This window comes from Lagenorhynchus albirostris, chromosome 14 (assembly GCF_949774975.1).
Source record: "Lagenorhynchus albirostris chromosome 14, mLagAlb1.1, whole genome shotgun sequence".
NCBI lineage: Eukaryota > Metazoa > Chordata > Mammalia > Artiodactyla > Delphinidae > Lagenorhynchus > Lagenorhynchus albirostris.
This window is the reverse complement of record NC_083108.1, coordinates 20505112-20530994: the sequence shown is the minus strand read 5'-3', so window position 1 is coordinate 20530994 and position 25883 is coordinate 20505112. Positions and strand designations below refer to the sequence as shown.

General features: G+C 36.9%; 1 protein-coding gene across 1 annotated transcript in view; it reads left to right on the top strand.

Annotated features, from left to right (window-relative positions):
- The window catches only part of DCC (DCC netrin 1 receptor), a 764559-nt gene that overhangs the window by 629929 nt on the left and 108747 nt on the right, over nt 1–25883 (top strand). The window contains exons 20-21 of the mRNA XM_060121767.1: nt 13848–14042; nt 17041–17073. Coding sequence (XP_059977750.1) covers nt 13848–14042; nt 17041–17073 — 228 coding nt within the window. The remainder of the gene's footprint in view (nt 1–13847; nt 14043–17040; nt 17074–25883) is intronic.

The window sequence follows — 25883 nt, the reverse complement described above, 5'->3', positions numbered from 1 at the left end:
TGCACACACAAACACATTTCATTTGTGTTGCTTCCTGAAAGATGTGCATTCCATTAGTATAAACCTTTTGCTTTAGATTCTGTGCAGCATTAGGATAACCTTGTAGTGGAATGCCTCTGAGCCTAAACGACTAAAAAGAAGCCAGTTGTTTGGCAGTTATAAAATACAAAAGACACTTAATGACTGTGTATTTTTATAGGCAACATAGGAAGGAGGTTTGTCTGAGGATTCTTAGTTTCTCACTTAGCTTTTAGCTTCTTACTTAAATCATAAGGCTCGGAAAACACTTGATATTGACTGACGGAAATTGAACTTAATGAATATTTCACAGTGAAAGATTTTATTTTGCCAAATATTTCTGATAACATCGATGCCTAATTAAAGCATCCATTAGAAGCCTGTAATGTTAATTTAGTATGAAAAATATAATGGAGTTCTATTAGAGATTTTGCATTTAAATGGTCACTTTAGGCTTTTAATACGTGTCTCCATAGCATATAATTATTATGAAGAATATTGTATAACTAAAAATGTGCACATTGTAGTCCAATTAACTTGAACCATTGGGTTAGGCGCATGTAAGAGTCACTCCTGTTTCTTCTTTTTCTCGCATACCAGCAGTGGATAGCATTATTATAAATTAACAAAGCAATTCAGTCATTCTGTGATACAGAGATAAGCTTGGAAATAACAGTTCAGATGGCACACTTACTTTATGTGAGTTACTTTTTGAATTTTACAAAATGAAAAGATAATGTGAAAATTCCAAATGTGGTTTAAATTTAAGTTGAAGACTAGTTTTCTCTAATAAATTGCTCTTACTGCAATAACAAACAGAATTTCCATTTGAGCTGGCATATATGGAAAAAGAATAGAGACATAAAATCTCCCCCAAATCTTATATACTCAGTTGTCACTCTGCCACGCTTTTTGAAACTGAGGGTGGCTCATTCTAATCTTTTCTTCCCCTTACTGTTATGATCTATTTTCATTGGTTCTGTTTCAGTACTTTTGTAGATTTTGATTTGTTTACATGATGACTTTTATTATGTTATAAACAGATATTTATAAACATATGGTAAATCAATAGATAATAAGTTTAAGAAGAAAAAAAACAAAATAGAAATTGTCTAAATAAAAACAAGTTCTGATAGAAAAAAATATATATTGGGGTAAAGGATAAATAAGTCATATTAAAAAAAAAAAGAAAAAAAAAGAAGTCATATACTACCCAATTTTCCAATTTATTTAAATAAATGTCATCACACAGTCTATGTGAACAATACAATGTTTTTGTTTTTTTTTAAGTTTTTACTTTATTTTTTTATACAGCATGTCCTTATAAGTCATCAGTTTTATACACAGCAGTGTATACATGTCAATCCCAATAGCCCAATTCATCACACCCCCACCCCACCCCCCACGATTTCCCCCCCTTGGTGTCCATACATTTGTTCTCTACATCTGTGTCTCAATTTCGGCCCTGCAAACCAGATCATTGGTACTATTTTCCAGTTTCCACATATATGCGTTAGTATACAATATTTGTTTTTCTCTTTCTGACTTACTTCACTCTGTATGACAGTCTCTAGATGCATCCACGTCTCAACAAATGACCCAATTTCATTCCTTTTTATGGCTGAGTAATATTCCATTGTATATATGTACCACACTTATTTATCCATTCATCTGTCGATGGGAATTTAGGTTGCTTCCATGACCTGGCTATTGTAAATAGTGCTACAATGAATATTGGGGTGCATGTGTCTTTTTGAATTATGGTTTTCTCTGGGTATATGCCCAGTAGTGGGATTGCTGCATCATATGGTAATTCTATTTCTAGATTTTTAAGGAACCTCCATACTGTTCTCCATAGTGGGTGTATCAATTTACATTCCCACCAACAGTGCAAGAGGGTTCCCTTTTCTCCACACCCTCTCCAGCATTTGTTATTTGTAGGTTTTCTGATGATGCCGTTTCTAACTGGTATGAGGTGATACCTCATTGTAGTTTTGATTTGCATTTCTCTAATAATTAGTGATGTTGAGCAGCTTTTCATGTGCTTCTTGGCCATCTATCTGTATGTCTTCTTTGGAGAAATGTCTGTTTAGGTCTTCTGCCCATTTTTGGATTAGGTTGTTTGTTTTTTTGATATTGAGCTACGTGAGCTGCTTGTAAATTTTGGAGATTAATCCTTTTTCAGTTGCTTCATTTGCAAATATTTTCTCCCATTCTGACGGTTGTCTTTTTGTCTTGTTTATGGTTTCCTTTGCTGTGCAAAAGCTTTGAAGTTTCATTAGGTCCCACTTGTTTATTTTTGTTTTTATTTCCATTACTCTAGGAGGTAGATCAAAAAAGATCTTGCTGTGATTTATGTCAAAGAGTGTTGTTCCTATGTTTTCCTCTAAGAGTTTTATAGTGTCCAGCCTTACATTTAGGTCTCTAATCCATTTTTAGTTTATTTTTGTGTACGGTATTAGGTAGTGTTCTATTTTCATTCTTTTACTTGTAGCTGTCCAGTTTTCCCAGCACCACTTATTGAAGAGACTGTCTTTTCTCCATTGTATATCCTTGCCTCCTTTATCATAGATTAGTTGACCATAGGTGCATGGCTTTATCTCTGGGCTTTCTATCTTGTTCCATTGATCTGTGTTTCTGTTTTTCTGTCAGTACCATACTGTCTTGATTACTGTAGCTTTGTAGTATAGTCTAAAGTCAGGGAGTCTGATTACTCCAGCTCCGTTTTTTTCCCCTCAAGACTGCTTTGGCTATTCGGGGTCTTTTGTGTCTCCATACAAATTTTAAGAGTTTTTCTTCTAGTTCCATAAAAAATGCCATTGGTAATTTGATAGGGATTGCATTGAATCTATAGATTGCTTTGGGTAGTATAGTCATTTTCACAATATTGATTCTTCCAATCCAAGAACATGGTAAATCTCTCCATCTGTTGATACCATCTTTAATTTCTTTCATCAGTGTCTTATAGTTTTCTTCATACAGGTCTTTTGTCTCCCTAGGTAGGTTTATTCCTAGGTATTTTATTCTTTTTGTTGTAGTGGTAAATGGGAGAGTTTCCTTAATTTCTCTTTCAGAGTTTTCATCATTAGTGTATAGAAATGCAAGAGATTTCTGTGCATTAATTTTGTATCCTACAGCTTTACCAAATTCATTAATTAGCTCTAGTAGTTTTCTGTTGGCATCTTTAGGATTCTCTATATATAGTATCGTGTCATCTGCAAACAGTGACAGTTTTACTTCTTCTTTTCCAATTTGTATTCCTTTTATTTCTTTTTCTTCTCTGACTGCCATCGCTAGGACTTCCAAAACTATGTTGAATAAGAGTGGTGAGGGTGGACATCCTTGTCTTGTTCCTGATCTTAGAGGAAATGCTTTCAGTTTTTCACCATTGACAATGATGTTTGCTGTGGGTTTGTCATATTTGGCCGTTATTATGTTGAGGTAGGTTCCCTCTATGCCCACTACCTGGAGAGTTTTTATCATAAATTGGTGTTGAATTTTGTCAAAAGCTTTCTCTGCATCTATTGAGATGACTATATGGTTTTCTCCTTCAATTTGTTAATACGGTGTATCACATTGTTTGATTTGCATATATTGAAGAATCTGTGCATCCCTGGGTAAATCCCACTTGATCATGTTGTATGATCCTCTTAATGAGTTGTTAGATTCTGTTTGCCAGTATTTTGTTGAGGATTTTTGCTTCTATATCCATCAATGATGTTGGTCTGTAATTTTCCTTTTTTGTAGTATCTTTGTCTGGTTTTGGTATCAGGGTGATGGTGGCCTCATATATTGAGTTGGGGAGTGTTCCTTCCTATGCAATTTTTTGCAAGAGTTTGAGAAGAATGGTGTTAGCTCTTCTCTAAATGTTTGATAGAATTCACCTGTGAAGCCATTCGGTCCTGGACTTTTGTTTGTTGGAAGATTTTTAATCCCAGTTTCAATTTCATTCCTTGTGATTGGTCTGTTCATATTTTCCATTTCTTCCTGGTTCAGTCTTAGAAGGTTGTACCTTTCTAAGAATTTGTCCATTTCTTCCGGGTTGTCCATTTTATTGACATAGAGTTGCTTGTAGTAGTCTCTTAGGATGCTTTGTATTTCTGCGGTGTCTGTTGTAACTTCTCCTTTTTCATTTCTAATTTTATTCTTTTGAGTCCTCTCCCTCTTTTTCTTGATGAGTCCGCCTAATGTTTTATCAATTTTGTTTGTCCTCTCGAAGAGCCAACTTTTAGTTTTATTGACCTTTGCTATTGTTTTCTTTGTTTCTATTCATTTATTTCTGCTCTGATCTTTATGATTTCTTTTCTTCTGCTAACTTTGGGTTTTGTTCATTCCTCTTTCTCTAGTTCCTTTAGGTGTAAGGTTAGATTGTTTATTTCAGATTTTTCTTGTTTCTTGAGGTAGGTTTATATAGCTATAAACTTCCCTCTTAGAACTGCTTTTGCTGCCTCCCATAGGTTTTGGACCATCGTGTTTTCATAGTCATTTGTCTCTTGGTATTTTTTGATTTCCTCTCTGATTTCTTCAGTGATCTCTTGGTTATTTAGGAACGTATTGTTTAGCCTCCATGTGTTTGTGTTTTTTACGTTTTTTTCCCTGTAATTCATTTCTAATCTCATAGCGTTGTGGTCAGAAAAGATGCTTGATATGATTTCAATTTTCTTAAATTTACTGAGGCTTGATTTGTGACCCAAGATGTGATCTATCCTGGAGAATGTTCCATGCACACTTGAGAAGAAAGTGTAATCTGCTGTTTTTGGATGGAATGTCCTGTAAATATCAATTAAATCTATCTGGTCTATTGTGTCATTTAAAGCTTCGGTTTCCTTATTTATTTTCATTTTGGATGATCTTTCCACTGGTGTAAGTGAGGTGTTAACATCCCCCACTATTATTGTGTTATTGTCGATTTTGTCTTTTATAGCTGTTAGCAGTTGCCTTATGTATTGAGGTACTCCTATGTTGGGTGCATATATATTTATAAGTGTTATATCTTCTTCTTGGATTGATCCCTTGATCATCATGTAGTGTCCTTCCTTGTCTCTTGTAACATTCTTTATTTTAAAGTCTATTTTATCTGATATGAGTATTGCTACTCCAGTTTTCTTTTGATTTCCATTTGCATGGAATATCTTTTTCCATCCACTCACTTTCGGTCTTTATGTGTCCCTAGGTCTGAAGTGGGTCTCTTGTAGACAGTATATATATGGGTCTTGTTTTTGTATCCATTCAGCAAGCCTGTTTCTTCTGGTCGGAACATTTAATCCATTCACGTTTAAGGTAATTATCGATATGTATGTTCCTATGACCATTTTCTTAATTGTTTTGGGTTTGTTTTTGTAGGTTCTTTTCTTCTCTTGTGTTTCCCACTTAGAGAAGTTCCTTTAGCATTTGTTGTAGAGCTGGTTTGGTGATGCTGAATTCTCTTAGCTTTTGCTTGTCTGTAAATCTTTTGATTTCTCCATTGAATCTGAATGAGATCCTTGCTGGGTAGAGTAATCTTGGTTGTAGGTTCTTCCCTTTCATCACTTTAAGTATATCATGCCACTCCCTTCTGGCTTGTAGAATTTCTGTTGAGAAATCAGCTGTTAACCTTATGGGAGTTCCCTTGTATATTATTTGTCATTTTTCCCTTGCTGCTTTCAGTAATTTTTCTTTGTCTTTAATTTTTGCCAGTTTGATTACTATGTGTCTCGGCGTGTTTCTCCTTGGGTTTATCCTGTATGGGACTCGCTGCACTTCCTGGACTTGGATGGCTATTTCCTTTCCCATGTTAGGGAAGTTTTTGACTATAATGTCTTCAAATGTTTTCTCTGGTCCTTTCTCTCTCTCTTCTCCTTCCGGGACCCCTATAATATGAATACTGTTGTGTTTAATGTTGTCCCAGATGTCTCTTAGGCTGTCTTCATTTCTTTTCATTCTTTTTTCTTTATTCTGTTCCGCAGCAGTGAATTCCACCATTCTGTCTTCCAGGTCACTTATCCGTTCTTCTGCCTCAGTTATTCTGCTATTGATTCCTTCTAGTGTAGTTTTCATTTCAGTTATTGTATTGTTCATCTCTGTTTGTTTGTTATTTAATTCTTCTAGGCCTTTGTTAAGCATTTCTTGCATCTTCTCGATCTTTGCCTCCATTCTTTTTCCAAGGTCCTGGATCATCTTCACTATCATTATTCTGAATTCTTTTTCTGGAAGGTTACCTATCTCCACTTCATTTAGTTGTTTTTCTGGGGTTTTATCTTGTTCCTTCATTTTGTACATAGCCCTCTGCCTTTTCATCTTGTCTGTCTTTCAGTGAATGTGGTTTTTGTTCCACAGGATGCAGGATTGTACTTCTTCTTGCTTCTGCTGTCTGCCCTCTGGTGGATGGGGCTATCTAAGTGGCTTGTGCAAGTTTCCTGATGAGAGGGACTGGTGGTGGGTAGAGCTGACTCTTGCTCTGGTGGGCAGAGCTCAGTAAAACTTTAATCTGCTTCACTGTTGATGGGTGGGGCTGGGTTCCCTCCCTGTTGGTTGTTTGCCCGAGGCAATCCAACACTGGAGCCTACCTGGGCTCTTCAGTGGGGCTAATGACAGACTCTGGGAGGGTTCACACTAAGGTGTACTTCCCAGAACTTCTGCTGCCAGTGTCCTTGTCCCCACGGTGAGCCGTAGCCAGCCCCCTGCTCTGTAGGAGACCCTGAAACACTGAACCAGGTCTGCCTCAGTTTCCCCTTGGGTCACTGCTCCTTCCCCTGGGTCCCGATGCGCACACTACTTTGTGTGTGCCCTCCAAGAGTGGAGTCTCTGTTTCCCCCAGTCCTGTCGAAGTCCTGCAATCAAATCCCACTAGGCTTCAAAGTCTGATGCTCTAGGAATTCCTCCTGCTGTTACCGGATCCCCAGGTTGGGAAGCGTGACGTTGGGCTCAGAACCTTCACTCCAGTGGGTGGACTTCTGTGGTATAAGTGTTCTCCAGGCTGTGAGTCACCCACCCAGCAGTTATGGGATTTGATTTTACTGTGATTGCGCCCCTCCTACCATCTCATTGTGGCTTCTCCTTTGTCTTTGGATGTAGGGTATCTTTGTTGTGAGTTCAAGTGTCTTCCTGTTGATGATTGTCCAGCAGCTAGTTGTGATTCTGGTGTTCTCGCAAGAGGGAGTGAGAGCACATCCTTCTGCTCTGCCATCTTGGTTCAGGGCCTCAGAATGTGTTTTCAACTCTGAAAAAAAAGCTTAATTTTCCTTTTCAGTTGGAAAAAGTGGAAGTCTGTCCCATATTAGGAAATGCCAATTAATCTGAGCAATAAAATTCTGTCTGCCAATGTCACAGTGCATGTATAAGAAATTGTGTCCACATATTTTATTTAGAGGTGTACGTTCCATAGTTCTCAATACTAAAAATCCATTCTTGTACAATGGCGTAGTAAAGTATGGGATGAAATACTTTTCACCTTTAAAGACTGCTTCATTTATTAAAACCAAGTTGTGATTATCAAGTTGAGATATTTTGACTCAATTCAACAGGGAGCAAACACTAAAAACCGTTGAAACAACTTTAAACAACACTTAAAACAACTTCTGTTCTATGCATATTTTGATTCTTTCATTCAAATCACTTCAAAAAGTAGGATGATAAAATATTCAAAATATCAGACCGATAGGCTGAGAGCCCAGATTTTCCACACTCAGTTTCTTGTGAAAGGACAACGGAAGATGTGAGTTGTTTTCCAGTGTGTCAGAGCACACGTGTGCCTGTGTGGAGGGATATACTCCCATCTTACTTTTGTATTTCTTTGTTTTCCTAAATCCCTGTATGTGCACAGCGGGAGAACAGGGTGGTTACGAACCCAAGCTTCTGACGGAGATATCTGAGCAAGTTATTTAACCTCCCTGAGTCTTACTTTAGAACTTCTTTTGTAGAATTGTTATAATAAAGGACTGAGAAAAGTCCCTGATACCCGGTGAGCCCTGAAATAATTTAGATTATTATTCCCAGTTGAAATTCATTCTAGGACAAGGGTTCACTATTGTACTCTGAACAGAACCAGATCATCAATTTATAAATATATATATTTATAAATGTATATATATAAATATATATGTGTGTGTATATATATATATATTTCCAGAAGATTAAACAAAAAAGAGGATGAAAGAGGAGATTCAGGTAATTCCAGTGCCTATATTCCTTGATTATAAACTGGCATCTTAGGAATTTAGACTGACATTTTCAGAAGAAAATGGTTCAAAATGAATTAAGCATTTACTACATGCTTGGCATTCTGCTAAGCATTTTTGTCTTATAAGCGATCATATATTCCTATTATTTCATTTTGAAATAAAGAGTTGAGGGCCTTCCAGTGTAAATAACTTTCCCAAAGTCAAATAACGAAGAAGTAGCAGAGCTGGGATGTAAAACTCAGGCTCCTAGTCTTAACTATTGCACTGCGTTTTTCTCTTCTTATCAGTATTCTAGTGGTCCAAATCAATGATGCTCAATTGATTTATGATTTAATTTATCTGAGGAGGGATTGAGAGTGGTACTTCATAAAAGCTCCCCAAGTGATTTTAACGTACAGTTAGATTTGTGAAACACTGATCTAAATAAATACAGCATCTAACATTATTTGAGATCAAGGACCCGTGCAGATAAAAGAGATAGAGCCTCAAAGATTGTTTCCTTATCAATACCATCTAATGACTAAGGTTGCACCCTCTTTTTCCGTGTCATTCGATACTCTAGTCCAATTCCTCTTCCTTGAAATTCTCCTCTCTCTTGACTTTTGTAAAACACCTAACCACTTTTCTTCCCACTTCCAGGCTATAACTTCTCAGTCTCCTAAGCATACTTTTCTTCCACCTGTTCCATAAGTGTTACTTCCCAGAATGCAGATCTTTTCATTCCCTTCATTACTTTCTCTGAAAAAGTATCTGCACTGTAGCCAGGACTTCAGTGAACATGATCTCATGTCTCTGGAATCTATGTCTCCCTCCAAGGAATTCTAAATACACACATCCCTCATATTGTACATTTCCACTTGTCTGTCTTAGTGTCACCTCGTTCTATTCCCCAATCCCCCTCTCTCCCATTCTTCCATTTTTTGCTCTATCACCCACCACAAATGGCCAAACAATGCACTATTATATTCTGGAATAGGTTGTTAGCCCATTGGGATTGTGAACCCAGCTGGGCACTCACACTGGAGTTATGTGTCTAAACATTCTTACTCTCATCTTTTTAGAAGCCTCCACAGTTCACCCAGCAGCAAAAGTTGGAAACTTAGTCATCTTGACTTCTTCCTGTCCATCCCCTTTCCATATTATCATAAGAGAAAATCTAAATGCTTATAGTACAAGGTTGAAAGCAGCAGGAGAACAGGGTTCAGATTTTGTTCAATGCTTTCTCCCCAGTAACAATATCTTTGACACTTAATAGATAATTAATAAACATTTGTTGAGCAGAATAATCATTAAATTGATATTAAATATATTGTTTGACTTGAAACTGTAGTGCTAGCTTCTAAACAAGGTATTTCTTAAGCTTTATTAATATAAATAAATAAAAGTCTTAGCATTTACTAGGTAGTTACTACGTAAAAGATAATGTAATAGAAATACACTCATATATTAAGTTTTTAAAATGCATTATCTCACAGCAACTTGTTTTCAGATAAGAAAATTAAGACATACTTGGATTATTCAAGTCGCTCAGGGTTGCAAAGCTGGTAAATGATAGCACTATGATTTGAGGTCAGGCCTCCCTGAATCCATAACCTATAATTTTTGACCACAAAAAAAGGAGAAAACAGGTCCTCCTTTTTTATATATCGATCTATATATATGATTATCAGAATCAGTTCTTTAAAGATGAGAAGCCCTCACTGGGCTGAGCTCCTTGCTGAGAGGGGCCACATCATGTATCTCAGTCTTCCCAGTACTTATCCACCTACCTGATCCATGGAAGGGAATCACCGATGAGTGGGAGGAAGTATGGAAAAGGACAGAAGAGAGAAGAGAGGTGGAGGTGACTACTTTCTGACACTTTGCTTCTGGAATTACAGCTACCTATTTGTATAAGTAGCATCAAAATGAAAGATGTATATGGTGCTACGTTTTTTAAGTATTTACACAAATGATATTTCAATGTAGGAATGCCCAGGTAAATTAATAATCCCAAAAGGTCTTACAACCTATGACAGAATATAATACTGATACTTTATTATTTGCCCAGGGTGGTGGGTAAGAGATAAAAATAAAGTGGAAAAAATGTAAGATGAAAGGATGGAGAATGACAGGGAATTGGACACAAAGGAGTGAACATATAGATACAGAACGATAGTGAGAAACCTATAAATGTGTCCCAATCTATGTGGTTAAATGGAAATCTATAAGGTGAGACTTCAACAATGGATTTAATAGCCTCAAAACATGCCAAACTCACATATCCAAATGAAGCTGTATGCTTTTTCTAAGGCTAGATTTTAGAGTTTTGAGTGATGTACTCTTGTTTCTATTCTCCAACTCAGTTTTCAAATTTACAACCAATGACAGGCTTTTTAAAATAAATTTCAGGAAATTGCTCAAATACAATTTGGAGTCAGAACCTGCACTTTCAACTTTACTTACCTGATGCCAGAACTGTCACTTTTAAATGCTTCAGTGAATACTCTTCACATAGAAAAAAATTACATGAAGGCAAATACTATATTCTCATTTGGTAAATGGAGAAAATCAGGAGTAGGTGTAGCTGACTTGAGATGGGAGCACAATTATCCAAACTTTCAAGTTCATCATGTACTTACAACAGCCCATGAAAACTTCAACAATTTCCTTAAATGTCATGAATTCAAAACTTATATACTTACAGGCTAGGGGATTTTATTCAATAAGTGAGTTTCAATACCTATTGTGTAAAGACTATTTTATTAGTTTTCTTTGAAGAATAAGAAGTAATATAAGATATAGCTCCTGAACTAAAGGAATATTTTTATTCTTTTGAAGAGATAAGACATGCACATAATAAAAGCTAGAACAATATTACTAGTGCCAGGGTCTTCTTTTCAGTAGATATGGTTCTTTGGGTACAAGAATGGAGACTTTTCTGGCTCAGAGAATATTAGGAGGTTGTACTGATGTTGATCTCAGGGGCTGAGTTATCAAAGAATGGGCATCTATGAGTCAGAAACAACTCCTTTATCCAATGATATTTTATAATCCCTTTTGAATTATAGTCTTCCAATTTTAATATCAGCCAGAGGGAGGAGCCATATAGCCTTTATAAATTTTGTAGACTTCTTTATCTTGATTAGTCTTTTATTTTCCCCTGAGCTCTCCACACCTTACATATTCATATCTGCAGCATCAACATCTCAACAAATATACCACAAAATATGCAGAATTCATATCATCAACTAGAGCAGTGATTCCTGACTTTACTGGAACACAGAAATCAACTGGGGTGCAGTTTACTGGGGTTACCATTAACCTGTTAGCTACTGCTGTGTAACAATATCACCACAAATTTAGCAGCTTAAAATAACACCCATTTGCTATCTCACTGTTTCTGTCAGTCAGGAATCCAAGAACAACTTAGCTGGGTAATCTGCCTTAGGGTCTCTTACAAGCTGGCAATGAAGCTGTTAGCTTCGGCTGATATCTCCTTTGAGGCTTACCTGGGAAAATATTTGCTTCTAAGTTTATGTAGTTGTTGGCAGGACTCAGTTCCTTACTGGCTGTTGATCAGAGCCCAGCCTTAGTTCCTTGCCACATGGTCTTCTCCATCTGACAACTTATTTCATCAAAGCGAACGAAGGAGAGAGTCTATAGAGTCTGCTAGCAAGACAAAAGTTATAACTTATGTAACATAATCATGGAGGTGACAGTCCATCACATTTGCCATATTCTGTTGGTTAAAAGCAAGACTTAGGTCCCATGTACACTCAGAGAGAAAAGACTACACAAAGCTGTAACTGCCAGGAGGCAGGGATAATTGAGGGGCTATCCAAGACTTGTCTGCCATGCCTATTGAATCAAAATGCCCTTTCTTGGGCTCTATGTTTTGTAACTTATACCTAGTCCCCAGGTAATTCTTATGATTAGGCAGATTTGGAAAGCAATGAAGTTGGGAAAAGGTGAAAGCCAAAGCAAAATCGACGCAAGTTTTCAGCATTGATCTGAATTTAAGACAAATGGACTTCTGGGTGTTGGAGTTTGTGACACTGCTTAATCCTACAGAATCACAAGGAAAAAATCTCCAGTTCACTGTGTATAATGCATCCTCCAAACCCAGGCATAATTCTGTAAATCACTATGGGATTAAGTGAAAATGATACAAAATTGTATAAGTACTCTTACACTTTATGGAAGTGGGTTACAAAGTGTACAGAAAGGAGAGCTCACTATAGAGGAACGTTTCATATGTTAGATGTAGCTTAAACTAGACCTGGATGGCCAGGTAGGAGTTGGATGGAGAAAGTAAGGAAAGGTGTGAGGAGTAAGAGGGAAGTAGGAATAAGGATAGTATGGAAATCAGTCCTCGTGGAATTAAGAGTTGTGCTGAGATGTAAGTAATACGCATGGTTATTTTGGAAGGCAAGTGAATCTGAGTCAAAGAACCTGTGACATGACCACTGAAATATCTATGCGTGAAGGTCCCCAGTCCGGATGGGACAAGCGGGACTCAAAAGGAAGGACTAGGGGAATCAAAGGAAGACAATTCTTTTTAAAAAGTATTATTTACAAAGAATGTATTCAATGCGTAAGAACAGACCTAGGGACATTTGCGGCCTATCTGATGCGGATACCATTGCAGAAATTTGATAGAAGTAGAGACTGACACCACATTCATGTAGCAAAGACACCTGCAATGAGTTATTTTACAGTTTATATTACACTATCGTCTGGTATAATATGTAGTGTAATATAAAGTGATGAATTAATGCTTTTAGATAAAAGCTAGCTTAAATATTAGCTAAATATAATGTTAGAATATGAATATTTTACAGGGATACCTGGATCTGTTTGGGTGCATATTAGACTATCACCACTGAATACACTACAATTATTCATCCCCTAACACAGAGGATGAATGATACTATCAAATGATGGATTTTTTAATATTTGAGATACTAACTAGATAACCTACAGTTATCCAGAAACTGTATCCAGAAAAACCTACAGTTTTTCTTTCTTTCTTTGTTTATTTTTGCCTAGGTGGGATAGACGGGGGGAAATGGTGTTGGATGTTTGGTATGGTAGCAGAGGATGTTATCCCAGCCCTTTTATCACTGAGCTTGGGTCATGCTCAACTTCATCATCTATGAAAAGACAGCAACAGTACCCCTGCCAACGTCACAGAGTTATTACAGTAACCAAATAAGATCATTTATTTTTATAACACTTGAAAAATATAGGGCATTTTATACTTTTCAATCTATTTTTATTATTTAAACACTAGCCAAAATAAACATTACTTATCTTGATTATTGGATACAGTGAAAATGATACAGACTGGTTATCTGTCTTTTATGTTTTTCATCATGCCTATATATTAGCGCAAACCAATAATCAGGATTTATAGGCAGCAGAAACCTCGCATTTTTTAAATATGGCAGATTTTTTTATTTCTAATGGCTTATTCCACTTTTAGATTTTGTACATTGAAGCAATTCATTTTCTAAGCTTTGCAATACAAAAAAACATCATTATTTGCCAAACTGAATAATGTGCTTTATAGATTGTGGATATATGATAATCCTTGAAAATTATACTTGGGACACATGGATGTTTGGAAGCAGAAGTGTAACATGTAGTCAGTACAGTAATCAACGTTGTGTTCATTTATTCATGCAGCTTACATCTTGTTTTATACCTTGGACAAGAACATTCCAATTGATGACTGGGTTATGGAAACAATCAGTGGTGATCGGCTTACACATCAAATCATGGATCTCAACCTTGACACTATGTATTACTTTCGAATTCAAGCACGGAATGTGAAAGGAGTGGGGCCCCTCTCTGATCCCATCCTTTTCAGGACTCTGAAAGGTTTGAATCGTTTCCTGTCATTTCGGGGTTTTTTCCTATGGAGTTGTTATAAAATAGTGTTGGAGTCTGTGTTAGGAATTGCCTTAAACCATCTCTGTTGGCACGTGACTACAGTGGACATTCAAAAGAAATTAAAATGCAAATTAAAACCAAAATGAGATATCACCTCAAGCCTGTTAGAATGGACATGATCCAAAAGACAAGAGACAACAAATACTGGCTTGGCTGTGGAGAAAAGGGAACCCTCGTGCACCGTTTGGGGAATGTAAGTTGGTGCAGCCACTATGGAAAACAGTATGGAGGTTCCTCAAAAAATTAAAAATAGAAATATCATATGATCTAGCAATTCCACTTCTGGGAATATATCCAAAGGAAACAAAAACACTAACCCTATAAGATATCTGCATCCCAATGTTCAGAGCAGTATTATGTGCAACAGCCAGGACATGGAAAGAGTGTAAATGTCCACAGATGGATAAAGAAGTTGTGATATATGTATATACATTCCATTATATATATATAATAAAGTTATATATAATTATATGTACATAATGGAATATTATTCAGCCATAAAAAAACAGGGAAATCCTGGGCTTCCCTGGTGGCGCAGTGGTTGGGAGTCCGCTTGCCGATGCAGGGGACACGGGTTCGTGCCCCGGTCTGGGAAGGTCCCACATGCCGCGGAGCGGCTGGGCCCGTGAGCCATGGCCGCTGACCCTGCGCGTCCCGAGCCTGTGCTCTGCAACGGGAGAGGCCACAACAGTGAGAGGCCCGCGTACCGCAAAAAAAAAAAACCAAACAAACAGGGAAATCCTACCGTTTGTGACAATATGGATGGACCTTGAAGGTGTTATGCTAAGTGAAATAAATCAGAGAGAGAAAGACAAATACTATATGATCTCACTTATATATGGGACCTAAACAAACAGATAAACACCAAACTTATAGAAAAAGATCAGATTTATGGTTACCAAAGGTAGGAGGTGATGAGAGGAGGAATTCGAGGAAGGTAATCAAAAGATACAAACGTTCAAGATAGTTGATATTTCAAGATATTTATAAAAGGGTAGATCCCAAGAGTTATGATGAAGACAATTTTTTCCTTTCTTTTTACTGTACCTATATGAGATGAAGATGTTAACTAAAGCTGTTGTGGTCATCATTTCCCAATATGTGTAAATCAAATCATCATGTTGTGTATCTTAAACTTGTACAGTGATGTACGTCAATTATCTCTTAAATAATCGGAAAAAAATTGGAAACGAAAAAGAAAGATAAAATTAATTAATTAATTAAAAATTATCTTTTTATGCTGAAAGCCAACATGTCAAAGAAAGATACATTATTACATTTTCTGCCATCAGCGCAAAGTGGACATATTTAACTTGACGTTTTTTCATTTACAACTCTTTTGGAATTTTGTACGGATTTCATGTATATGGGCTCTATTCAAAATATAATGAAACACTTTAGCCTTTTTATGTAAGGGAATAAAAATTAAAAAGCATTTTATTATGTGGATAGCATACTATTGCCAACTTTAAATATTTCCTTTCAGGAACTATTGTCCTTATATATTAAAAGAAATTTTGATATGGCAAGAAAGAAAATCTCAAACAAAATTAATTTTTTTTTTTTAAGGACACAGGGTAGCAACATGAAAAAAATATCTTGTGGTATGATTACTAGAAAAACTTTACATGCTTGCAAGTGTAAAAATTACTGCTTAATTTAAGGACAATTATATGTTTATACAGAAAAATACTAAGACCCAAGAATGGTAACTACCTCATAATGATCTGCATATAAACCCTTTCCATTTTACAGCACAGTATTATTTTTCTGGAGGATGAATGATTTCAAGAGCCTCTATTATTTAGCCATTGAAAATAATTCACATGTTCTATAGCTGATATTTAAAGATGTATATTGAACATCTGATGTGTGTTATTTTAAAGGATACTTGGCTCTTAAATATGTTACCACATTATGCCCATATATCTGGCCAAAAACTTAATAAAACATGATGGCAAACAGCCGAAAAATTAGAAACAGGTATCTGATTGACATTTTTACCCATTTGTTTGGACATACTAAAGAAGAGGCTTAGAATAACTAGATAGTCTATTTCTCAATTCTCCTAGGAAAAGTATGCTAATAAATAGTAGACTTTTGAATTCTGGTGACTGAGCTATTCAAAAGCTAGATTTGGTAACAGCTAATCCGAAAGTTTGCCAAGAATGCACACAAAAAAGCATTCAGCCTCAACCTGCATGACAGCCCTTAATGACAGAGTAGAAGCGGGCGGGGTGGGGCTGGGGGGGAGGCAGGAGAAAAGTGAGCCAATCTTCATCTATCCAGGTTTTTAGGACTTCATGTCTAAATCAGGTTTCACTCCAAATGAGCAATTGAAAGGAAACTGGTTATTCGTTTTGTGAGAGCAAAAAATGTAACTAGGTAATGTTTCACAAATGCTTCATCTTTATTTAGACAAGTTGTGAACAATTCAAGGCTTTTCTTCACAAGGTTTAAAATCAAAGAATTTAGATTAAACTTTACGATATTTTATTATTTTACCCTATTCATGTGAGAATTGGTAAACTTTTCTTGTTGAAAAATTTAAAATGAATACAAGAAAATAGCTTCCTTAACTTGTTTAAAATATACGGGTGATAATTACTTGGTAATGACATGCACTTTATTTTACTGTAAATTGTATCATTAATTAAACTTGCATGATGATCATTTTGAGTTTATGTTTAGAGGAATGTTACAGATAACACTTTTAGAACACATTTATACAGCAAAACAATTATTTTCCATTTCTTTCTATGACTAATTTAATCCAAATAATCACATTAACCAAATTCCTTATCAATTTGTTTTCAATAGGGCATTGGCCTTGATATGAGAACTCGCTAACAAAACTGTTGATTTGAAATGTCAGCTTTCTTGATGGAAACTACCAAACTCTAATAATATTTCTCTTTCCCCACAGTGGAACACCCTGACAAAATGGCTAATGACCAAGGTATGGTGGTTTAATCTGTCATTTTTCCCTCCCTGAATCCATCTTATCTGTTAGAAATGTCAGTCATTATTTTCTATTCCTCTTTTCACCTGGGCCATACACCTGATGAAGCAGACACCAGTGTGATAATTAATCTTATTAATGAAGTTCTGCCTGGCTGAGGTTTCAGTTCTGATAGGGAGGATGTAAATTTTCTTGAGAGGAAATTGTTTTGTCTCCATTCTGAAGGACCAATTAAAATGTCAAGCTTCTTTGTATGAAATAAATTTCTAGTCTCTGTCTGCACTTCTGAATAATTCACATTAAGTATAATTAAGCTCAGCATAATTTTCAAGCTGCTCTTGCACCCTTTCATGAACTCTGGATTAAAGTTCTATAGCTCGACAGAGAAAACTCATAAATCACGTGTGCTTTTCCTCACAATGAGCTTCTTTTAATACATAAAAACAAAGTTAGGTCAACTTTTCTTTAGGGCATTACTTTTGTTCATTTTGAAGCCAGAAAGCTTTCATTTCATGAATCAGGTACCAGTTTGACTTGCAGTATTTTATCCTCCTTCCATTCATTTGCTAAAAGCCGATTTGTGTCGAGAAACAGGGATGGTTTTACACAAAGGAAAATGGAGGTAAGTCAGAGTTATCCGTCAACTCTCAGGTAGATAGGAATTTATTACCATGATTTGTAGACTGAGCTATTAGGATTCCATTCTTTTACCACTAAGGTTAATTAGTAGAATGCTAAAGGAGAAAAAGAATAGTTTATGAGTTTTATTTTTTCAGGATATCATATTCTTCAAAGAAGGGAGTGTTTGGAAATGCTGGTTATAGTCAGTGTCATGAGTATTGGTTCAGAGTCCACAGCTTGTATAGTTGTCTCCTGCTTTGGGCACCTGTCAACAGAACCTCCTTGTCAGCATCATGTCTCATAAGGCCTCCTGTTGTAGATTTCAGGAAAACATGCTTTTCAACAAGAATACTTTCCAAGTATTGACAGATACTAAGCATCTGAATGTTGAGTTTCACTAACAGTAGCAGGTTGTCTACATGAGTAGTATTATCTTTAATGATTCTGTGTTCAAGTTTATTTCTGGGTCCATATACCATCCCTCTGCTTAAGAGAACATGGCTAGAGCGTCACACAGGGAGTAATAGAAATGATACAATACACAGAAATGTCCACCCAGGGTTCATGTTTCCATTAATCACCTAGCTGTTCCTGCTTGCTTATACTTAAAATATTTTCATAAGGCCAATATCTACTGAACAGTAATATTTGTAAAACTACTAATGATAAATAATTGGCAGTTAGTGTGTATTCACTTAGGTAAATTAAATATTAGTGCTAGACAAATTCAAGCTGGAATAGTTAATTAGCAGAATGTATTATTTCAGTTCAAAAATAATTAAAACAACATCACATAGTTTCCTTAACTGAAGTGAATTTGGAATTTCCACAGGCAGGTAACTCCAAATTTTTGAAATTATAGTTAGAAAAAGTATGCATAGAGAGAAAGAAAACTCACAAACATTTTTTTTAAGTAACTGAACCAGATAAAAAGTTACATTATTAGCCGTTTGGGTGACAACATGCCCAAGCTTCTCAATAAGTGAGTTTCCAGTTGTTTCTGGATTCCTTTTAACTGTTTTTGCTATTACTTTTTAAGTTAACTGTTTTGCTTAATAATATTTTCAGCTACCAAGAAATATATTTTGTACAGTCTCTCCAGTCATACACTCTCCATGGATTTTACTCAGATTTTCATATTGACAGTGAAATCAGATCAATTACTGGCAACAAAAGGAATTCCCAAGAATTATTGCCAGTGCCTGAGCGTGTTAATATATTTGGGAAATTGTTCTTTTCCTTCATCTAACATTACTTAAAAGGATTCTGTCACACATTATACTAGTTGGTCCCATATTCAATCACCGCTGGTACAGAGTTGGTCAAATTGATAGGTTCTAAATTTTACATCAAACTCAAATTACTTGTAAAATTAAGAGGGAGTGACAACATGTAATTTAGTGATTATAGGTAAGATCTTTACATTTTTACAAGAACGTGTATAAAATTTGTTGGCAGTTAAAAACTCTTTGTAAACAAAATCATTCATCTGAGTTGATGACCAAGTGCACAAAAAATAACCCAGTTTAAAGATCTCTCTAAGAATGGTGAAAATAGTAGGAAAAAGCTGCTCTTAATGTTCCCACTCTCAGCACATAGCAAATCAGTGGAATATGCATTATTGTGCTCTCTGTTAGACCAATATACCCCCTTCCCACGCAGAATGGTCCCACTGTTACATTTATGGCAAGCACTGAATTTCTGTTGAGAGAAAATTTGCTCAGAGAGAAAATTTAGCACCCTGGGTTAGAGTTAACCTTGCAAAGATGAATCCTAAATAGAAAAGCAGGAGATGGAGTTTGACTTATATGAGAGGAAGTGAGAAAAGTTTTGATTGTTTTTAAAAAGTATCTCTGTGGTCTCTTGTCACAATTACTTTTCGTTGGAATCTAATATCTGCCCTGAAGAACATAAATGTGAAAAGAAAAAGTCAATTATATTTGAATCACGTGTGATTTGGGGAAAATATTTTCTTCTGAGTAATAGTAGTACTAGTATGAAAATAATAGATGATTTATATAGGACTCCTTTTCCCCTTTACGTAAGTGTAAATTGATTATATCTAGCATTTGCTTATCTCTTGTTCCACATCTTAATTATTTTTCTAGTCTCTTGTAGGCACAAGTGGCCAATAAGTTTTAAAGTAGTCATGGGATTTTAGAGATTAACCACAGATTTACTCTTTTGGAGGTTCAGGCAAGGTAGGGAAATTGTATGGGTTATGTGAAGTGAGTGGAAAAGATAGAGAAATCCTCTGCTTTAGACACTTTTCCTTTTTTATTTTCCATATTTTGGTAAAAACCCTGTCAATTTGTCTGTGTCTGGGTGGGCGTGTGTAATGGTAGAATTAATCCTTATGGAGCTCTCACCATCAGTCGCTGTTCTAAGAACTTAACTTGTGTTAACTCATTTAATCCTCATAACAATATTGTGAAAGAGTTGCTATTATTGTCTCTGTTTTAGTGATACAGAAGCTGAAACTCAGAGAGTTTAAGTGATTTGCCTGTAGACACACAGCTAGGAAGTAGCAAGGCCATGATTCAAACCCAGACAAGCATCTTGCAAAACCTGTTTTGAACCACCAAGTGTCTCCATCACTATATGCTACGTATATACATACACAGCCACACACACACACTTTTGACATATATCTATAAAGTTTCTGTATCTAAAGTGGGTGTATATTTTCCCAATATCAAGCTTTCTTTCCCCAACTCTGTGAATATTCTAGAGAACAAAGCAAACAGCTCTCAATCCGGAGTCATGTTATAAGTGGGAAGCCACAGCACTGAATATATGATACTGACAGTTCTTTATCTCAGGAAACATGGGGATGGTGCTAACTCCACTGTCTTGGTCAGCTCGGGCTGCCAAGACAAAACACCATAGATTGGGTGCATTAAGTAACGCACTTATTTTCTCATAGTTCTGGAGGCTGGAAGTCTCAGATCAAAGTCTGGCAGGGTTGGTTTCTGGTGAGGGCTCTCTTCCTGGCTTGCAGACAGCTGCCTTCTTGCTGTGTCCTCACATGGTGGAGAGAGTATGAGCTCACTCATGTCTCTTCTTATAAGGACACTAATCCTATCGGATCAGGGTCCCACCCTTATGACCTCATTTAACCTCAGTTACTTCTATAAAGGCCCATATCTCCAAATACAGTCACACTGGGTTTTAGGAATTCAACATATGAATTTGGGGGTGGGAGAGGACATAATTCAGTTTACAGCATCCACTTTCAAGACTCAAGCTGTTCTTTCACTCTTTTACAGATTATCTTTCTAGATTTTCAAATAAGGAAGCAGAAGGTAATGTTTTACAAAAGGTCACTCAAATATAGTGGCAGGCAGAGTTGGAATTCAAACATCTTTATCTCTGACTCTAGTCTTTCCTTTGTAGACTGTTTCTATACTTACAAAATAATTGGCTTTTTGTTTTTCAACAATCAGCTTAAACCTTTTAGAGTTTCTCACAGAAGCATTTATAAAAGCTTCTTGTTTTGGGGTTGCAGTGGAGGTTAGCAGTAACTATAAACTATGACCAATTCTCGAAAGTGATGATTAGATCAAAATTTTAATCTTAAAGGATTGTCTTTGCATCCTTAGATTCCATTTAACCCCAAAATGTTGTTCTCCACTTTGAGGTGTCTATAATGTAAAAACTGGTAATTCTTAGCATGAACACAAATGTTTTCAATTTCATGTGTGTTTCCATGCCTGCCCAATGGGGCAATAGCGTAGGTGCTGTGACCATGACATAGTACCATAAAGAGGGCAGGAATCTTCATGAAATGATCTGTATCATTGATGATATGAATCATGAAGAAAATGCTTGCTTCAAGCACTATCAAGTATCTTTAATTCTCCATGGCTGCAGAGGGGTGACCTAAAACAGGAGGCCTGAAAAAGAGGCATAAATTCACAGACCAGTTTTTAGATCCAGATGAAGGCAGCCTGCTGAGAACGGCCCTCCCACCATGGAGAGAGAATTTCTCTCCTCTGAATCGTGGTAATGGCTGGTAATGCTCTGGGCTTTCCCGTCAGCATCATTCAGTGTGTGCTGGAAGAGAACCAGAATGGAATCAGATGCCCAATATTCGAGCACCATGCTGTCACTCTGAGCACCTGTGTGGCTTTGGGCATGTGACTGAACTCTTCTCAGCATCCTCACCTGTAAAATGATGACTTTTGCCCAAATTACCTTTGATTTCTTTTAAGTTTTCAGATGATCAAATTTTAGGATTGGTGTTAAAATTTTAAAAAACCTAAGCACGGCACAGCGTCTTCGTGTAGGGTAGCGCTTCACATTTCAGCACTCCCACTGTGCACCCATCACTCTTCTGTGCACTGTGCATGTTCTATCATATCTAGTTCTGACAACATCCTTACAGATGCAGAAAATAAAACGCCAAGAGGTTAAATCTTGCCCAAACGCTCACAGTATGTGTAAGTGGTTAGGCTGAGATATATACCCAGGCTAACTAACTTGAGAATCTCTGCTCATACCAATGTATCATTTCTGGAAATGCACTGAGTTAATCGACTCCTACTTTGTTATCAAGATAATGAAACTTATACATCCTTCCCATAAATTCACCCAGTTTAAAGGTTTTTGTCTTCCCTCAATAGGGTATGCAGGCCAAGTGCTTAACACCACACCTGCCATTTTACACCTCAGCTCATTCAATCTCATGAATAAACAGAATGTTAATTGTTTCCAATTTCAGGGAAATAAGGTTTTCAAGGCAGTCTAGTCAAGCTTGGAATTTAGTTCATGCAATCCAGATTTTGCAGGGTTTGGATGACAGCAACCAGGCTGCTGTTTGAAAAATTGAAACCTTTAGCACCATTTGATGGGAGTCATTTAATTGAAAATGAAACCTCTTTTTAGCCTATTATGGTGTGTAATTTCAACTCACTTTATTATTCAGCTGCTTGCTACAGCCCCTTGAAAAAGCTATTCTCACGTGTTTTTCTCAGCTCCAGAATTTTGCAATTCTGGAAATTAGGACTATGGTGAGAAAGTAGAGGCAAAAAAAACAAGTAATGTGCTTTTGATAAAATGTGAAGATGCTTATCCTGGCCCCAGCAAGCAGTTCAAGAAACTGCCTAGTCAACCTCTCAGGAGTTTTTATGTTTTAATAGGTGACTTTGAAAGAAAAAAAAAAGGACTCAGTGCTTGCAGAAGTTGACATGATTCATGGTATAATTTTAATCTTCTCAGACCTGAAAGATAGACATTTTCATGAATACAAAAAGATATCTTTCTCTCTTTTTTTTTTTTTCTTTTGGCCGCACAGCATGTGGGATCTTAGTTCCCCGACCAAAGATCATACCCATGCCCCAGCACTGAAATCGCAGTCTTAACCACTGGACCACCAGGGGAGTCCCAAATGGTTCCTTAGACAAGTTCTTATTGTAAGGCCCACCATGTTGCTTAATGTCCTTCTTTTCTGTAGACATCAGCCAAATATCAAGTTCCTAGCTTTATTTTCTGCCCACTTCTATCAGTCCTGGATTCTGCCTCCTCAGTTTTCTTTCTGAAACATAGGTGGTTCACTGTTTCTCATGGAATGAAGTCAGTTCTTTGACCTCAAGGTCCTGGCTGTCTGACCCCAAATTCCCCCTTCTAGCCTCACGGCCAGTTTATCCCTCCACATATGTCACAGTCTATTAGCAAAGATCCACAAATCACTCTTGGAAAAGTGTATTTTTAGAACTCCACGCTCTAACTGGTACTGTTCTCTTAGTCTTAGCAGTACATTCTCCCTTTCTTTACTGAGAGAGGTCCTCATCTTTTAAGACTCCTTCTCAATTGTCTTTTGTCCAAGAAGCCTTACTTACCTTTCTGGTCTTTTATTCTTCTGTGTGTCCGTAACACCCAATTTAGTCCTTGCTATGTTGTCTGTTTCTTATGGTTTACCATTTTGATTCCCAACCTCTTGGCCAGGTTGTAAATTCTTTGATGGCAAAGGGCCAGTCTCATTGACATTGTCATCCCTGCCTCCAAGCACCCCCCAATCTCTAATTGTGAATCTCTCATATTATAGTTGCCAGATAAGTATTTGTTGAATTGAATTATGGTACAAATCGTCGGGAAACAGAGAGTAATCTGGAAAGACAGACTTTACCATCTAATCCAGAGTAGAGTTTGGAGAACCCCAAAGTAATAGTGCTCATGGCTGTGGATACTGTACAGTCAGTCCTCCCTATCTGCCTGTTCCAAACCTGCAGATTCAACCAATGTTGGATCCTGTACTATGTCTGTGACCTATGAGATTTGAGCATCTGCAGATGCAGATTTTGGCATCCGAGGCAAGTCCGGGACCCAATCCCTGCAGGTACTGAGGGATGACTGTATATGTGATTGATCTTGGGGGAGATGAAAAAGATGCAAAAATATTTTTTCCAATAGGGAAAATGTATCTTTACTATTCATCTATTAAATTAAAACTAAACAGAAAGACACCAAGTTCTCTGTGATTCAGGAAATGGTGGTCACATTTGCAGATGATTCTGACCCACTGTGCCCTTTTCTTTACCACCACCCTTCCTGTCATTTCTTGTTAGCAGGAAGTTTTTACACTTGCCTTTCACGGGCTGCTTGTAATTCTGAGTATGTAAAGGAGAGAATCCAAACTAATGGGTGCAGATGAGTTTTTGAAATTCCAAATGGGCAGTATGAAAAGAGTTGGACTCCTTTTTGACCACTCCTTTATAACTATTTACCTAGCACTGTGTTGGGTGTGGTGAAACATAAGAAAGAAGTCCAGTTCCATGGGTTCATTTTCAAGGACATGCAGTATAGTTAGGATATAAAGACTCCCAGCCCAATATGAAAAGTATGAAATGCTAAAGCAGGTGGTACCATCTGAGTATGTACGTTATAGGGTTTTAGATGGGAATCACTGTGAGTAGCAGCAGAAAAGACTTCTTAAAACACAAGACTGGACTTTACATATGTGAGTAGGACTTGAGTGAGCACAAATAACTACAGAGGGAAAGATTACTTGAAGTTTTATTTAGAAAAATCCTACAATGGGAAGATCAAGAAGCCAAGAAGCTGCTCAATTAGTGAGGATTGCAGGATGTCTTCAGGGCATAATTAGGACACCACTGTGCAGAGAAGTACACTACAGTGAAGATATAAATTGGTAACCGGGTTTTGCTTTTTCTCTCTGCTCCAACACTGTAGTTCGTAGGCTTTTTTACTTTTCAGTACATTGAGTACCTACTGTTACACTGGCTATGAAGACCAGCAGTGCTCCCCTGGATCCAGAGCCCTGCAAACCACATTCACTTTTGGCTCAATGCTGATCACGTCTTGCTTGCAAGGAGGAGGAGTCGTGAGAGTGTGGGTCAGGGAGAGGCAAGAAAAATCTGGAATAGGAATAGGGCTTCAATATCCATCATCTTCAAAGGGTTTTCCTAGCTTTATTTGTCGACTTCTGTTATGCCTCTTCTGAAGGGTCACCTTCATTTGTCCCAGTGCTCTGAATGGTGACAAACAGAACTATGTTGTTTCTTTTCCAAAGTCTGTTGTGTTCTGTGTGCCCTGTTGAGAGTGGGGCCATCACCTCAAGTCACACCCACACCACTAAACCCTCACACTACCATAAACTCTAGGAGGTGCTCTAATTTCTGTCCAACTCACTCCGCATTCATCTTTCATTTATTAATCTGCCCGCTAAGGATAAAATCATCAGAGTCAGGCAGATTAAGCCACTTAAAATGAGTATATTAGTTAGTCTTTCTGAGCCACAGTTTACTCTTCTATAAAATGGAGCTAATAATGTCTACGCCATGGATTCATAATTAATATTATTCTCACCCTGTTTATTACAATGGTCTCTCCTAATTAATTTTTTCTTCACACTCAGCTAGAATAATATTCCTAAATGCATATTTAATTGGGTCACTTTTCTGCTTAAAATACCTTCAGTGGATCTCTGTCCCCAAGAAGAAAAATTCCAGACACTTTGATAGAGCATATAAGCAGTTTTATTATTTCATCTCTGCCTATTTTTCTAAGCTTATCCAGTTCATTCTTTTCTACCTGATACCTTTCCACTCATCCTTTAATTCTCAACTCATATATCACCTTCTGTCATTTTTCTAGGAAGAAATAGTCAATCGTTCTGTTTTTCCATTGTGTCACCGACTTACAATTTTTTAACTTTTGGATATTCC